Below are 16,090 nucleotides of genomic sequence, written 5' to 3'. Positions count from 1 at the left end.
ATGTCTTTATCCAGTTTGATCATGGAAATAATCTATATAGTCTGATGGATTATAACTAAATTATAATGTAAGATTAAAACCAAAACAAAAAGAAGAAGCAACAAGCAAGAGCGTACTTAAACCATCAAAGAAATTAGATAAACATAAACCAGCGCTGCATGAGAGCAAGCTATTATTGATAGATAGATATATAGAGACGCTAGCTAGGCTAGCTAGACCACAAACCAAAATCACGAATCAGGTGCGAATGATCTTCTTCTGAACGACACCAACGGAGGTCTTTGTGCCGGGGAACTTAGGGACGGTGATCCAGAGCACTCCGTTGATAAGCTTCACCTTAGCTTTCTTCACGTCGAACGCCTCTGGGTTGTCGACCACCATGGAGCCTCCGTACTTTCGTCCGGCGCTTTCGTACTCGGGCATGGCTGGTTCGTTGGCGAAGAAGTGGACGCTGTTGCCGACGGTGTCGACGGAGTATGTGAGGTCTGACTCGAGACACCCAGGCAAGTCAGCTCTCATCACGCACGCGTTCTTCGTCTCGATCACCTCGTACGCCGCCTGACTCCCACTTTTCTGAAATGCGTTCCTCACTACATTAACATTACACACCAAACAAACACCACAAAAATTAGTGACTTTTTTAGCCTAATAGCTAGAAAGAGTACAGATTTGTCCAAAAGTTTCGATTTTTAACCTTACAGCTAGAAAGAGTACAGATTTATCCAAAAGTTTCGATTTTTAACCTATTATATAAGAAAATAACAGCGAAAGATGAAAACTTTACTTACATAGAGGCGGAGAACTGTTCTCGGCGGAGCTGCCTGCGTTCGATTTCATTTTCCTACTCATTGTCTCAAAACGACACTGTTTCACTCTCTCTCTCTCTTTTGGAAGGCAAAGGAAGTTGTGTGTGACTGATGAGACTCTCTCTCTTCTACTCTCTCTACTTGCTATTTTAGTAGCCGAGAGAGGAGGACTATAGCCTAAAACGTTTGGGAAAGGTCTGGAGTTAGCACCTATCATCAGGCCCATTTATCGGCCCAATAAGTGTTGAGCCCTCCTAGTAGTCCCGTATTCGAAATTGCGTTGATTTGGTGAAATACTGAAATTGAGCTAAGTAGGTTACATCATACTGTTGTATTAATTTCCCTACCATTTCTTCTCCTATATGGGCTATATACACATTTGTGATTTGTCATCAAGTTGCTCTAGTGGCATCTCATATCTGCTGTTGTGTTTCTTTCTTACTACTTATTAGTACTTACCATTGTGGTATTCATTCTGAATTTTTTTATTATAGTATTTTGTAATGTATTAGTAGTACCATGACAGTCTCGACTCTCGAGGACACAACACTTATGGACCGCATTCGAAACCCGTGAACTAAAAGAACAACTTCTTTTCTACCTCTTAACTATGGAAAACTCGATATGCCAAAAACTTTGGTCTAGGGGAACACAGAAGAAATAAATTTATATGTTTGAACAGATGACATGGTTAAATTGTTGATCATACGGAATTCACAAATCAAAGACTTACACGTGGTCACTAAACAATCATTGGTTCACATGCATTCAGACTCGTGGCCCATTAAAAAGTGCGATGTCAAAGTATATTTTACAAGTTGGGGTTAGCTTTGGGTTCCATGTGCAACATGTAATTTGAATCTTGTAATTAAAATGTGTTTGTTTTATCTTTTTTTTTTTTTTACTCAAATAAGAATTATATTACTTAAACATAGTCATTACATAGTGGTTCGATTAGCCATTCAGGCTTTGTACAAGATTCTACATAATAACTGACATCTTGGCATCCAAATTTTGCTAATGTATGAGCAAACAACATTACATTATCTCTTAACAAAAGTACAAGGAGATGTTTGAAATTTTGACCTCCAATATTGAATATCACAGATTAAATTTAAGATTACCGCATTCACATACTGCCCATTCAATATTTTAATCAGTAGTTCACTATCATCCTCGAAAATTATGGAAGTATACCCTCGTATCCACGCATGTTGTAGTGCCAATAAGAGGGCTTTTGCTTCTGCTTCCAAAACCGATTCTGAAACTGGTAATTTAGCTGCTCCCCAAGTCATGGCTTCTCCCTGATGGTTCCGAATTATCCATCCACCGGAAGTGGTATGGTTGTGAGGATGTTTGTTTTATCTTGCTAGGATTTTTCATAACGAATGTGAAGTGCGTGACATATCAATATTTGTAAATGGAACTTTCATGACTAATTTTACTAATTACGTTTTTTCAAAAAACAAGAAGATATTTTATAAACATCCAAAGTACTGTAAAATGATTACACATAGATGTACTTTTTTTTTTAAAATGGACCTCGCACCAATTTCATTTAAAGTATGCAATTATTTCCACTGTGAGGAAGATAAGATTTCTAACCAAGTCATCATGGTCTTAAAAACTCTTGATATTCAAATTTTTCTTTGGTACTTATTAATTTTTGTCGTTGGTCGTCTCGTCTGCCTAATTGTTATTATGACAAATATTCATGAATTAAAGATTGAATAAAGGAAATATAAAGTATATGGATAATGGGGTTAATTAACCCATATACTGTATGATATACAATAATGAACTTTCAATTCTGGAAGTAGATTTTCATAAAATGACAGCTAGCTAAGTTCCTGTAAAAATCTACTAATAAAGTCCAACTATTTTCACCTAAACATCTACCTAACCAGAGTCAATACTCCCTCTCCACCACACATATTGATAATATTAAAATAACAAAAATGTATTTTTCAATTCATTTTTAATGTTAATACTAGAGTACATTAATTATATAATTAGTAAAATATCGCTATTTGCTAATTCACAGAATTACTAATATATATTATTATTAAATTTCATATGCTCCATCATTATATAAATCCACTTTATACATATTGCAATTTAATTATTTAGCTGACCACTATGAAAATATAATAAAAAGAAATTATCGAAATAATAATTAATGATGGAAACAAAATAAAAAAAAAAATAATTAATGAAAACCAAAAATCAAGGGACCCCTCTCAAAAGACATTTTCAAACAAAATAATTAAAATTAAAGATGGAAACAAAAAGAAAAGGAAGAAAATAAAAAGGTAATAAATGTCTTTGTTTTTAATTTTATTTTATTTTTGTAATAACTAAGTCTAAAACACATCTCGTGTCCTTAAGAGAGAGCTTCGAAAAAATTACATCTGCTCTTTTTATTCGCTCTGCACTTATTCATTCATTCTTCTTCTTCTTCTTCACATTTTGCAGTCCCCCAATTTCTCACCTTTTTTTGGGTATTAGTGAAGAAAACACCAAACAAAGAGGCAAACCCCAAAACTCACTCACAACGATACAGAAAGCGACAAAGGCAAAAAGGCGTAGTAGAAGAGAGAAAAAGTAAAAGGCTGAAGAATTAAAAAAAAAAAAAGAAGAAGAAAGATCAGATTTTTCTCTTTTCTTTTGATTGTTTCCTTCCTTCGCCCCTTTGCTTGATTGCTTCGAATTGGAATAAGTCTCAAGAATCTCGAGGCGGCCATGGCTGTCTCTTTTCTTCTTTTCTCTTCTTCTTTCCCTCGATATCAAAGGTCTCTTCTTTTTCTCCTTCCTCTCTCTCTTGATGATCGTTCTTATCACTTCTTCAATTTGGTATATACATATGCGATTCGATCTGATTTAGGGTTTTTATCCTTTTATTTTCAATTCTCATTCTTAAATTTTCGAGCTTTTTGGGTAATTGAACTGTGTTTCATGGATTTGAGTTCTTGGCGTTAATTCGATAATCAAGATTTTTTTTATTGTATAATAAAGTTCTGATTTTTCTGTCTGTGGTAGTAACTGAATCATATTTGCATGAATGTGAATGTTTCATCCCCTGTTTCTTCTGTTCTGTTTTTTGATTCTCGTTGTTGATTTTAACCAATGGTCTCTGGTGTCATTTTGAAGGTCGTTGAGAAGCTATGAAGAACAAGGAGATTACTAGTACTAGGCCTGAAAAGTTGCATTTGCGTAAACTAAGACAAAGTCTGAGGAAGATCAGAATGAAGTGTTTGTGTTCTGGTGAACAAATGAGACTTAGAGAGGATGAAGACAAGAAATCTGAGTTATCTAACAATGGAAACTCAGGTTTATCAGTTGCGGAGAGCGAGACTGCTAAGAAGCTAGATAATGGGAATATCGAAGAAGCTGAGTTATCTCTGCGTGAGACAAGTTCCTTGAACTATGAGGTCCGAACGTTTTCTATGATCACTCATGAGCTTTTTGTTGATCCAAACAAGCCGAGTCATGTTGTTAATTGTGTTTTTTTTTTTTCTTTTTTATGTTGTTTTAAGGAGGCGAGAGCGCTTTTGGGAAGAATTGAGTATCAGAAAGGGAATATAGAAGCGGCATTGCGAGTCTTTGAAGGGATAGATATCAATGGGATTACTGTAAAGATGAAAACTGCTCTAACAGTAAGAGAAGAACGAAAACATAGAAGACGGTCTAAAGGCGGCTTTGCTGCTACTCCTCCACCTTCTATGTCCAAACATGCTGTTAGTTTGATTTTCGAAGCCATTTATCTCAAAGCGAAATCTCTCCAGCGTCTTGGAAGGTTCCAAGGTAGTAACCAACCTTTTCTTTTGATTCCATCTTTTTTTGTTTGGTCTTTCTTGGCTAAACTGAAACATCTGGTGCTTCTTCTTGCAGAGGCTGCGCAGTCTTGCAGAGTTATTCTTGATATAGTTGAGGCTTCTTTATCGGAAGGAGGTTCAGAAAATGTGACTGGCGATATAAAGTTGCAGGAGACGTTGATGAAAGCGGTTGAGCTGCTTCCTGAATTGTGGAAGCTTGCTGATTCACCGCGTGATGCTATCTTGTCGTATAGAAGAGCGCTTCTCAATCATTGGAAAATAGATCCAGAAACCACGGCGAGAATTCAGAAAGAGTATGCTGTGTTTCTCCTCTATTCAGGGGAAGAAGCAGTGCCGCCGAACCTGCGTTCTCAGACTGAGGGCTCCTTCATTCCGAGGAACAATGTGGAAGAAGCTATTCTTCTTCTGATGTTACTTCTCATGAAAGTTAATCTGAAGAGAATCTCGTGGGATGCAGCAATCTTGGACCATCTCTCCTTCGCTCTTACAATCGCAGGAGATCTTACTGCTCTTGCTAAGCAACTGGAAGAGCTTAGCCCCGAGATCATGGATCAGAGGGAACTTTATCATACATTGTCTCTGTGTTACCAAGGTGCAGGGGAAGGTCTTGTTGCACTCGGTTTACTGAGGAAGCTGTTTTCGGAACGGGAGGATCCAAACCGGATTTCAGGTTTGCTGATGGCTTCCAAGATATGTGGTGAGAGAGCTGGTCTTGCTGAGGAAGGGTTAGATTATGCACGCAGAGCGATTGAAAACTTGGGGAACGAGTGCAGTCAGTTAGATGGAGCAGCACGTCTCGTGTTAGGGATTACACTCACTGAAAGCTCGAGAATGGCGGTTACTGAGACAGAGCGGATGGCTAGGCAATCTGAGGGGATTCTGGCACTAGAATCTGCGGATATGACAAATCCAAGAGTTGTGTACCGTCTTGCTTTAGAGCATACAGAGCAGAGGAAGCTTGATTCTGCGTTAGCATATGCTAAACATGCGTTGAAACTAGGAGCAGAGTCGGATCTTGAAGTGTGGTTGCTTTTGGCTCGGGTTTTATCTGCGCAGAAGCGGTTTTCAGACGCCGAGACCATAGTGGATGCTGCGCTTAACGAGACAGGGAAATGGGAACAGGGGAAGCTGTTGCGTTTGAAGGCAAAGCTTCGTTTAGCTAAAGGAGAAGTGAAGGATGCAATTAAGACTTACACTCAACTTCTCGCACTCCTTCAGGTTCAGAGCAAAAGCTTCAATTCTGCAAAGAAGCTGCCAAAGGTAACTTCTCATTTCTCCTCCAAACTCTTCAACAGTGCAGGATAAACCCTGAGACAGGTTAATTCGTTGCAGGGATATGTAGAAGAATTGAGGAGTCTGGAGCTTGGGACGTGGCATGATCTGGCTCATATCTACATCAACCTCTCACAATGGCGTGATGCAGAGTCATGTCTCTCGAAATCAAGACTCATCGCGCCTTACTCTTCTGTTCGATACCACACCGAAGGTATCACCTTCTTCCCAAATGAGATTTAGAAACAACTATTTGAAACACATCAAGACGGTATGGTTGATAACTTGTTCATCATACCACTTGGCAGGTGTATTGTACAAGAGGCAAGGGCAAATAGAGGAAGCAATGGAGGCGTTCACAACCGCTTTAGACATCGATCCGATGCATGTCCCAAGCCTAATATCGAAGGCTGAGATCGTACTGGAGCTTGGGAACCGAACAAGCATAGCGGTTGTAAGAAGCTTTCTAATGGAGGCTCTAAGGATTGATAGGCTGAACCACTCGGCTTGGTACAATCTTGGAAAGATGTTTAAAGCCGAAGGATCCGTCTCTTCGATGCAAGAAGCTGTGGATTGTTTTCAAGCTGCTGTTACACTGGAGGAAACAATGCCAGTGGAGTCATTCAGATGATTTTGCCGTCTCAAATCATATTTTTTTGTATTTTGGTTATGAATTCTCCTTTTCTGATTTTTTTGTGTTTGTTCTTTTTATAGATGAATAGAAGATATAAAGATGTATGTGTGGTATCATTTGATGTCAAGTTTATAAACATTATGTAATACACAGTTAAACAAAGATTAATATAGGATTGGTGAGTTTAATCTTGTAAGCCAGGTTTTTATAAAAGAGGCACTTTGTGGAGGAAACCTCCAAGGTTTTAATATTCTAAAAAAGATTAACATAAGAATCTGTATCGGTAAAACTAATGATGATGAGTTGAGCATTTAGATTAACATTCGAATGTTGAAGATTCTCCCAAACTAAATCTTTACTTTATTTTAGTTTCTTCCTTGGGGATCTGTTGTTTGTCTACACAGCTGAGTTGAGAGTCTTCCATCAGAAAAATAGTCCAAACAGTAGAGAGAGAAGTCCTGAAGAACCTCAAGACCAAGAGATCTCTCACTGTTGAACTCTGAATTTGTCCAGCACGAGATATTCTTTCAATTGTCGGTTTTGGGGCGCTTTGCCTGTGGAGCTTCTGGCTCCTCACAAACCCTGGTTTCTTCTGCTGCAAGCTCCTTTGAATCAGCAGTTTTCTTGTCTTCTTGTTCAGATTTGGCTGCAGAATCTGATGTTGAGGCTGTCCCTTTGGTAAGACCCGAGTTTTGCTTCTCGAACATCATTTGCAGGTACTTGCCTTGTTCTTCTATTCGGAGTTGCAGATTTCTTTGAATCTGCAGGCACAGGAGAAGAACACATTCTTTTTATCCAAACTTGGAATACTTAGAATCAGGTTTCACATTTTTACTCTTTTTCAGCTACCATCCAAACACTATCAAAAGCTCACAACACAGACACAGAAACCAAAGCTCGCAATGCATTTACTATAACATACCTCGAGCTGCTCATGGAGTTGCTTCTGTACTTCCATCTGAAGTCGCAGAGCCTCTGTAATACCTATCCCACTGCAGTATAAATATGTACCAGGTGAGAATCTGTTTATAATGGTGTAGCACTTGCGATGTCACCAGAGATAATAAACCTTACCCTTTCAAATCAAGAGATGTTATATGTTCAAGCGGTGTCAACTTCTTCTCTGGCGAACCTGTAATGATCAAAGAGACTTTAAATTTTAAACTGATTTCTACAGAATAAATCATCAAGTAAGATGAGAACGAGTTCGGTATCTACCAGTTTCTGATGGCTCTGGCCGATATCTAGCTGTCCTATATTTCTGAAAACAACAATATCTTTTATTAGAAGACAAATTCTATACATGTAGCAGCATGAGTAGGGAGGAAAATATTAGTAAGAACCTGCAAATGGCTTTTGACATGATATATAGTCAAGCCTTCAACTTTCATTATCTTCAGTACACCTTTAGGAGTCGCTCCTGCGTATACATATGAGTTAAGCAGAAGAAAAGAGTTGTCACCAAGACTGTTGACAGCCTCAACAAAATTTGTGTGAAAGCAAAGAAAAACAAATGCTCACTTTCACTGCCACCAAGACTGTTCACAGCCTCAACAAAAGCCTCGTGAAGCTCTGGAGTCCAACGCATACGAGCCTTGCCCGTTCCGTTATTGCTGTTCGAAGATGTTGTGCTAACAGGTCGTAACTCCACGGATGGAGAAGGTTGCTGCTGAACAACCTGAGGCTGCGGAATTTGCAGTGATTTCTGGTCCTGAAACAGTCAAGTGTATCAAATTGAAAACAAGATGAGAATACGGATATCAAATAGAAAAAAGTAAAGACTTGGTGGAACAAGAAGTTTTAAACAACCTTTGAATCTGAATTGGAACTAGTTTCAAGCAAGAGATCATTCCAGTTAGTAGACAACAACGGATCTTCATCAGTGATCAAGTGGTCAGCCCAATCATGCCAATCACTTCGTTTCTGAATGTCATCAAACGCAGCACCAATGCCACCATCCTCAACATGACTGCTGTTTTGAATCGCCGCGTGGGTTTCAGGAAAATCAAGAAACTCTCCTGGCAGTGAACCATGATGACACCAAGAACTATCGTTGCTCAATGTCTGCACAGTAGCAGCATTACTGCTGCTGTTTCCAGTGTAGTGTTGTTGTTTCTCATGAGACACCATAGAAGAGTAATGGAGATTAGTAGAGAAACCAGATGAAGACGAAGAAGAACAGATATGTCCAACTGCTCCACCGTTACTTGAAGAAAGCAAATGGTAGGTTTGTCCTAAAGGCCTCGACATTAACTGAGTGTTGTTGTTTTCTGATCTCATAAAAACATCTTCTGCTGCTGAAGGTTTTGGTGTAGATGATGATGGAATAGAAGAAGTGCGGGCGAGGTTATTATTACTACTGAGGTCTCTCGAACCTGATCTCTGAACTGGACGAGCCTCCATTCTTGTCCTGCAACAACAAAAATATCATAGAGTATGGAAAACCTCAGTTAAACACAGATGCGATCTCTCTAAGAAATAGAGACAGAAGAACGAAACAGAGCATAAGACTTAAACTCGTGAGAGAGCATATATGATTTTTTTTCACTAACTGATGTTAAATAAAAGTCGTAGTTTTTTTTTTTTTGTTGTTATTTCCACGAAATGTAGCGTAGAAGAAGGAATCGACCAAGTGAGAACGAAGAAGACACTAATTATAATGAAAGAAAACACAAGCATCGAGAATCAACGACAAAGCAAACACATTATCGAACCAAACACCAAATTCGCTCGAAAATAAAAAAACAAACACCTAAAATCGAATCCGAATCCACCAATCATAAACAAAGAAAGCAAATTATGCTCGAAAGATATGAAATTCAGAACCAAAGTAAACGAAAATTCTCACCTAGAGATTCATTTGAGGACGTATGAGCAGAGCAGAGAGAAGAATCGAATCCGAGAAATAAAATTGATTATAAAACAAAAAAATCCCTCCTTTTGAGAGAAATCGGAGGAATCAATCTTGTCCGCAAGAGCCAAAGTTGACGGTGATGATTTTTTTTCTTTTTCTTCCTTCGCTCTTTGTTTGTAAAAATTTGCCTCGACGAACGAACGAACGAGGTGGTGGTGGCTGTCTTAACAAAAGGGATGATGGATCAGCCGTCGTTTCTTCACGCGCGTTGTAACATCGCGTGAATATTACTCTCTTGTCTGAACATACGTGGACGTTGTTTATTGGATCATCTAAATCATTTTAACTGGGCTTTGTCTTTTTCGTTTTTATTTTATTTTAATCTTTTTAGTTTCTCTGCTCCTTCCACTCGATTATAAGGCCCACTTAAGGCCCAAATTTGCTTTTTTTTTTTTTTTTTAAGATTGGCAAAGAAAAAAATCACAGCTTATTATCGCCATCGAATGCAAAAACCCTAAAAAGCGAAAACGAGAACGAGATCGAGAGAGAAACCAAAGATGATGATGAGGAAGTGGAGCTCGATGATTGCAAGGAATTATAGCAGCAAGAGATCTTCCAAGTCTCGGGAGCTTTCAACTTCACGCTCTCATCAGGATGCGACTTTGTCTTTCTCTGGTGTTTTTTGCTAGTCTCGAGTTTCACAGGATTCATGGGCTACATCGTATCTGATATGGTTGACACTTGCATGCATATAAGTAAAAATGAAATAAAAAATAGTAGCTTCCACCAAATATTCTTCTCTTTTTTTTTTTCCATAAAAATTTCATTTAATTTCGCATGTTTGTGCATACTACTACTATTTTTTATTTCATTTTTACTTTTATGCATGCAAGTGTCAAATATTGCAACATATGCATGTTGGTATGGTGGTCTCGGCTTTAGTTCTAGACTTGATTCTACCATATGCATACATTTGTGTTGAAAACTTTTCTCTAGTTTATCTTCTTGTGTTCATATATCATTATTTTCTTTGTTTTGAGGGGTGCTTCGGTGCTCTGTTTGTCATATACGTTAAACTTCACATCAGTTTTATAACATGAGCTTGTTCGGATATCTTGTTTAAGATTCTCGTTGGTTCGTGTTGATTTACTTATCAGCCTAATGTAATTTACTAATTGTAGAGAATCATTGTTCTGCTTGATAATCAAAGTGAGACAAAGTAATGAAAAATCCAATGAAAGATAGTGTAACAAACACTAGCCACTCATGTTTGTGTTTGGACTTCGGAGTTGGACTACCAAAAACAAATTTAAAAGGTATATATAGTTTAACCTATAATATTAATACAGTCAAACCTCTATAAATTAATACTAGAAAAATTAATATTCTCTGTAAATTAATAAATAATTTTGGACATAATTCGATAATATAATAAAATAATATTATTTTTTGAAAATTATTTGTAAATATATGATCCCAACAATAGTATAAATTAATAATTATATAAAATTATCAAAATATATGTATATATATGAACATTAATTTTTGTTAGACCTTATTTCTAATATTTCTACTATGTCAAAAACTATTTGTTTTCTCTTCAAAACATGAGAATTGTTATTTTCTTTGTAATTGATTATATAAAATATTATTTATAACAATTAAATCTTAGTTTTAATTTTTTTTTTTAAAAAAATATTACCAAATATGGACAATCTCTCTATAAATTAATAATTGTTAATTTATCGATAAAATAAAACCTCTATAAATTAATAAATTTCTACAGGCTCAACATTATTAATTTATAGAGGTTTTACTGTAATATATAAATTAATAATTTTTGTTAGTTCCAAATCGAGTCATTGTCAAAAATAACAAAATTTAATAAGATAATAAGATAATAATCTTTTTGAAATTCTCATGTAAAATATAGTCTCAATAATACCATAAATTAATAATCATGTAAATTTATATATATATATATATATATATATATATGTTGATATAACAATATATGTGACTCCTAGAACTCATATCTATAAATAATTGTTGTGTTGTATTTTCAAACTATAATGATAGAAATTACTTTATAACAAATCATTAAAATAGCTAAAAGTTTTAAAAGTTATCAATTTCTAGATATGCTTATAGTTTGATAAATTATTAAAATACGATAATTGATATTATTATTCATAAATTTAAATTTATGTACGTAATGTGTATAAGTAAATTTCTCTATAGAATTTGCAATTTATTGTCAATAATGTTTTCTAAATATTACAAATTCAATTATAAAACTACAAAACTTATAAAATCCGAAAGTCTAATTTTATTTTACTAAAATTATCTCTATTCAAATTTTTTATAAATTTAAATAATTAAAAATATATCTATAAATGTATAATTATTAAATTAATATCATTATAAATGTTATGCATATCCATTTATTATAGGGTTTGGAGTAGCCCATTTAACAATGGCGTATCGGCCGGACGGTGGATACGGATATGTGAAGAAAAGAGAGCGATATATAACGAACTAGGTTTTTATCATAACGTTGGGCTAAATGCCCAATAACATATATTTGCATCGGGTGTTTCTTGTTATAGGTAAAATAAAACCTAAATTCGTTGTTTTGTAAAAAACACGCTGACGGAGTACTAAGACCATCATTAGCCCAGCAACATAGAGAAGGTTGCTTTAAAAAAAAAATATTTTAATTAAATATATATATATTTTATTTTTTATTAATTGTATCCATTAAAAAGACTATATATGTCCATTTTATCTGAACAACGTTTCTTATGGAAGCAATCCAAGAAACGATTCTCTACTTTTTCCCTTCTTTCTAATTATCATATTATTTTATCTGAGCAACTCTCTTCATGAGTAACTGCCAGATGTGAAAGAATTTAATAGAATAATGAATTCCAGTGTTATTCGATCAAACCTTTTATAAATTCTTTTAAAGTCTTGTGTTATTGGACTGTGGGGATTTAATCATTCTTTTAAAATCTTTTAGATTCTAGTGTTATTCAAGTTGTTGTTTTTTTAAGTCTATTAAATTCAATTGTTATTGGATGTTATCTTATTTTATAAGACATCATTATTTAGCTAGAATTCAAGAGAAATGCTAAACTAAAGGAAGGAGTGACCAAATATATAATAAAGACATGTCATATTTATCTATTTTTACCTTCGGGACCGGGCGGTACGATTTACACATATAGTAAACATAATGCAAATTTTTATAAACCGTCCAAATTTTTTCCCTTTGTTTTGTTAACAACCCTACTAATCATATGATGACTAACAAAATACTGTAAGGTCAACATTACAACACTTATAGCTTTCTTAAGTAAGATTCAATTCAACCCTCCGGTTTACTATTTTGTTGTCTCCACAATTCGGTGTATCTTCCTGATTTCACCAACAACGCTTCGTGTGTCCCTTTCTCCACCACTTTCCCTTTCTCAATTACAATGATCTCATCACATTGCATCGCAGTAGTCAGTCTATGTGCAATGAATACGCAAGTCCTGTTACTCGCTAGCGACCTGAGTGTTTTTATTATCTCTGCTTCGGTGTTACTGTCGAGTGCGCTTGTCGCTTCGTCACACAACAGAATCGCAGGTGATTTTAAAAAGGCACGAGCGAGTGCTACTCTTTGTTTCTCCCCACCACTCAGCATTAACCCTCTTTCTCCCACTGCGGTCGAATATTTATCCGGAAATCTCATGATCGTATCGTGGATCGCAGCTCGTCGAGCTGCATCGTACACCTCTTCCTCTGTTGCTGAAAGGTTTCCGTAGTGGATGTTGTGATATATTGTGTCATTGAAAAGCACCTGCCAATAATGTCAGTAGTGAATTAAGGCTATGATTATACCTTAGCCTATGTTAGTGTAACCATGAAATCAACATGGTTTATTCAAATGAAGATGTATAATATTAGTTATGATTAAGCACTTCTAATATTATTACCAATCAAACCTTAAGTTGTGACACTATATAAAATATGCTAGCATACTTGCATTAAAATGAAGATAATTAATTAGTTGTGGTTAAGAACTTCTTAATAAGAAGCATTAGGGGAGTGTAAAATATCATGATTAGATAACAAAGGAGTTTATAACTTTCCTAGAATAGATTTTACCAATCAAACCTTAGTTGTCACAGTATATAAATATATGCTAGCATACTTGCATTAACTGTTGTGTTAGATAACGATTATGGAGTTCTAGTGAAATGGCTACTTACGGTATCTTGAGGGACAACTCCAATGGAGCTTCGAAGACTCTCTAATCTCACTTTCTTTATATCTTGACCATCGATCTTTACATTTCCGGAATCTGTGTCAAAGAATCTAAATATCATCCTAAGAATCGTCGATTTACCACTTCCGCTACTACCAACAATGGCGACACTTTTCCCTGCCGGTACTTCAAATGAAATCCCATCTAAAATCTTTCTCTCCGGCAGATAACTAAAATGTACATTTTCAAAACTAATGCTTCCACCTTTGAGAACAAGAGAAGGGAGCTTTGTGTCTATATCTTTATCTCCGATATCGGATCTCTCCTCTAGCAACTGGAACATGGATTTCATGTCCACAAGGCTCTGAACGGTTTCGCGGTAAACACCACCGAGAAAGTAAAGAGGAAGAGACAATTGAAAGAGAAGACCATTCACCATCACCAAATCACCAACTGTCATCGTACCATTCATAATCCCTTGAGAACACAACACCATTGATGTTGACAAAGCTGTACTAAATATAAAACTCTGTCCAAAATCTAAGAAGGCAAGACTCTTCTGAGTTCGCAAGGCAGCGTCTTCGTACCTTCCAAGTAACTCATCGTACTTTCTCGCTTCGTAGTCTTCGTTGTTGAAATACTTAACAGTCTCGTAGTTTACAAGAGAATCAATAGCTCTTGAGCTAGCATCATTATCAGCTTTGTTCATAGCTTTTCTAAACTTGGTTCTCCTCTGCGTCACAACCAATGTGAAAGCTATGTATGATCCAACAGAGAGACAAGTAATGAACGCGAAAGCAGCTCCGAAATTGTATGCTAATATACCCGAGACCATAGCTATCTCCAAGATCGTGGGAACAACGTTGAAAACCATAGCTGAGAGGATCGTGTTAATCGCTCTGCTACCACGATCGATGATTCTGTTCAACGCACCAGTTTCACGGTTCAAATGGTAACGAAGATCAAGATCGTGTAAATGCGAGAGAACTTTTCTTGATACGGATCGTATCGTGCGGAGAGATACTTTGGAGAAAACAGCAGTACGAAGCTCGTTGAAAGCTGAAGATCCAGATCGAGCAATGCCGTAGCCGATGAGGACTGAAGAAGGAGTAGCGAAAGCAGCAAGTAGGTAAGGATTTGAATCGGCGATCGAAGATGAAGACGAAGAGAGCAAATCGATAGCTAGTTTGAAGAGGAAAGGAACTTGAACGTTCAAGAACTTAGCTCCCACGAGACACGCTAAAGCAGCGACGACTCTGAATCGTAGCTCTGGCTCATCTTTCATCCATAGGTAGCTCGAAACCGTGCGGAGGATCTTCTGAGACGACGTCGTGTTGATTTGTTTATGAGGTTTTGAGGTGGTTGGATCTTGATTTGGAGTTGAAGCTGAAGTGGAGAAGAACAAAACTCGAGCGTTGACCTGAGACGGCGATGGATCGGAGAGGAACGCATTGATAGCTAATGGTGATCTCCGAGTTGAGTTACGTTTGATGAAACTAGAGAAACTCTGATGTTGACGATGATGATGATCGGAGCGAAGACGGTAAGAAAGAGAAGCGCGACAGAGGAGGATCCGAGATCCTCTCATCATCGCTTCTTGTCCCAAAAGAATCACATACAGTTTGGTCCAAATCGATTCTTTGTGTTCTCTGTTCTTGTTCTGTACCAGAGTAGCTCAAGAAGAAGAAAGAAGATGAAGAAGAAGATATCAAACTCGGAAATAACCGGATCCGGTTTATCGATTTTGATTAAAGTTATGAAATTAGCTATCTCGGAGTTAACCGGTCCTGGTTTGATAGCCACTGGGCTTTTGAGAGAGAATCAGATACGTTTTTAATTACGGTGGTGCACACCGCAGCGAATCTCTCATCGCGGGGGAGACCCACATGGACAACTAACAACACGGACACACTTTCGAAATTTTCAACTCTCTCAATTAAATTAAAAAATTGAACGGTTTAATTGAAATAGTAAAAGAAAGCAACGGTCGGTTATGTCTTCCCTCCAGACGACAAGGGCTTTTATTCGGACACCACTAAAAATAGACAGCTAAACTCCTTTTTTGGTCTTAAATATTCAATTTTAATTACGTGATTAAAGATTAGATTGCCACTATGATTAAATTAAAAACAATATAGTAGTGATGAAGCTTTAAATCAAGGGAAGTAATCAGCGACCGTCGGATGTGGAAGAGATGGACCAAAGGACGTGGGCACGAGTCCCCCCCTCTGTTCACGTGGGTTCCACGTAGCCATCTAATGCTAAGTATCTTTATTTTTAGCCGTCCGATTGAATCCTTTGAAGCTGACATGTGAGCCCCCACTTCTTATTTTTCTTTTATTTATTTTAGAGCAAGATATAGATATATATATATAGTTTTTTTTTATTTATGAGATTCTTTTATTTTCCAGCTAACTTTTTAATTGTTTTTAT

At 36.6% G+C, this 16,090-nt stretch overlaps 4 protein-coding genes across 4 annotated transcripts; 1 reads left to right on the top strand and 3 right to left on the bottom strand.

Annotated features, from left to right (window-relative positions):
• Positions 1-49: 49 nt before the first annotated feature.
• On the bottom strand, positions 50-952 carry LOC104730477 (14.7 kDa heat shock protein-like). The gene is made up of 2 exons (XM_010449650.3): positions 789-952; positions 50-590 (listed from the first exon to the last, which is right to left on the bottom strand). Exons 1-2 carry the CDS (start codon positions 847-849, stop codon positions 238-240), a joined length of 414 nt encoding a protein of 137 aa, XP_010447952.1. The 5' UTR covers positions 850-952; the 3' UTR covers positions 50-237.
• A 2,155-nt stretch (positions 953-3,107) lies between these two features.
• On the top strand, positions 3,108-6,744 carry LOC104730476 (protein NPGR2). The gene is made up of 6 exons (XM_010449648.3): positions 3,108-3,598; positions 3,957-4,237; positions 4,343-4,610; positions 4,698-5,902; positions 5,975-6,128; positions 6,223-6,744. Exons 2-6 carry the CDS (start codon positions 3,971-3,973, stop codon positions 6,543-6,545), a joined length of 2,217 nt encoding a protein of 738 aa, XP_010447950.2. The 5' UTR covers positions 3,108-3,598; positions 3,957-3,970; the 3' UTR covers positions 6,546-6,744.
• A 6-nt stretch (positions 6,745-6,750) lies between these two features.
• LOC104730475 (protein PHOSPHATE STARVATION RESPONSE 1) lies at positions 6,751-9,663 on the bottom strand. The gene is made up of 8 exons (XM_010449647.2): positions 9,397-9,663; positions 8,358-8,958; positions 8,070-8,259; positions 7,892-7,968; positions 7,767-7,809; positions 7,623-7,680; positions 7,471-7,540; positions 6,751-7,309 (listed from the first exon to the last, which is right to left on the bottom strand). The coding sequence occupies exons 2-8, from the start codon at positions 8,949-8,951 to the stop codon at positions 7,076-7,078; spliced, it is 1,266 nt and encodes a 421-aa protein (XP_010447949.1). The 5' UTR covers positions 8,952-8,958; positions 9,397-9,663; the 3' UTR covers positions 6,751-7,075.
• A 2,969-nt stretch (positions 9,664-12,632) lies between these two features.
• Positions 12,633-15,617, bottom strand: LOC104730474 (ABC transporter B family member 23, mitochondrial). Its single transcript, XM_010449646.3, has 2 exons — positions 13,662-15,617; positions 12,633-13,249 (listed from the first exon to the last, which is right to left on the bottom strand). The coding sequence occupies exons 1-2, from the start codon at positions 15,246-15,248 to the stop codon at positions 12,773-12,775; spliced, it is 2,064 nt and encodes a 687-aa protein (XP_010447948.2). The 5' UTR covers positions 15,249-15,617; the 3' UTR covers positions 12,633-12,772.
• Between the last annotated feature and the right edge of the window lie 473 nt (positions 15,618-16,090).

This window comes from Camelina sativa, chromosome 12 (genome assembly GCF_030686135.1).
Source record: "Camelina sativa cultivar CO46 ecotype springtype chromosome 12, ASM3068613v1".
Taxonomy (NCBI): Eukaryota; Viridiplantae; Streptophyta; class Magnoliopsida; order Brassicales; family Brassicaceae; genus Camelina; species Camelina sativa.
The sequence above is the reverse complement of the archived record's forward strand: the minus strand, read 5'-3'. Positions and strand labels throughout refer to the sequence as shown.

What these genes read in the sequence shown, in the direction of transcription:
- LOC104730477 (XM_010449650.3), bottom strand. Translation starts at nt 849, where the DNA reads ATGAGTAGGAAAATGAAATCGAACGCAGGCAGCTCCGCCGAGAACAGT. An exon ending in GAACAGTTCTCCGCCTCTAT is followed by an intron (nt 591 to 788) that starts GTAAGTAAAGTT and finishes ATGTTAATGTAG; the next exon opens with TGAGGAACGCATTTCAGAAA.
- LOC104730476 (XM_010449648.3), top strand. Translation starts at nt 3,971, where the DNA reads ATGAAGAACAAGGAGATTACTAGTACTAGGCCTGAAAAGTTGCATTTG. An exon ending in GCGTCTTGGAAGGTTCCAAG is followed by an intron (nt 4,611 to 4,697) that starts GTAGTAACCAAC and finishes TTCTTCTTGCAG; the next exon opens with AGGCTGCGCAGTCTTGCAGA. An exon ending in CTGCAAAGAAGCTGCCAAAG is followed by an intron (nt 5,903 to 5,974) that starts GTAACTTCTCAT and finishes AATTCGTTGCAG; the next exon opens with GGATATGTAGAAGAATTGAG.
- LOC104730475 (XM_010449647.2), bottom strand. Translation starts at nt 8,951, where the DNA reads ATGGAGGCTCGTCCAGTTCAGAGATCAGGTTCGAGAGACCTCAGTAGT. An exon ending in ACATCTCTTGATTTGAAAGG is followed by an intron (nt 7,541 to 7,622) that starts GTAAGGTTTATT and finishes TTTATACTGCAG; the next exon opens with TGGGATAGGTATTACAGAGG. An exon ending in AACTCCATGAGCAGCTCGAG is followed by an intron (nt 7,310 to 7,470) that starts GTATGTTATAGT and finishes CTGTGCCTGCAG; the next exon opens with ATTCAAAGAAATCTGCAACT.
- LOC104730474 (XM_010449646.3), bottom strand. Translation starts at nt 15,248, where the DNA reads ATGATGAGAGGATCTCGGATCCTCCTCTGTCGCGCTTCTCTTTCTTAC. An exon ending in GAGTTGTCCCTCAAGATACC is followed by an intron (nt 13,250 to 13,661) that starts GTAAGTAGCCAT and finishes CATTATTGGCAG; the next exon opens with GTGCTTTTCAATGACACAAT.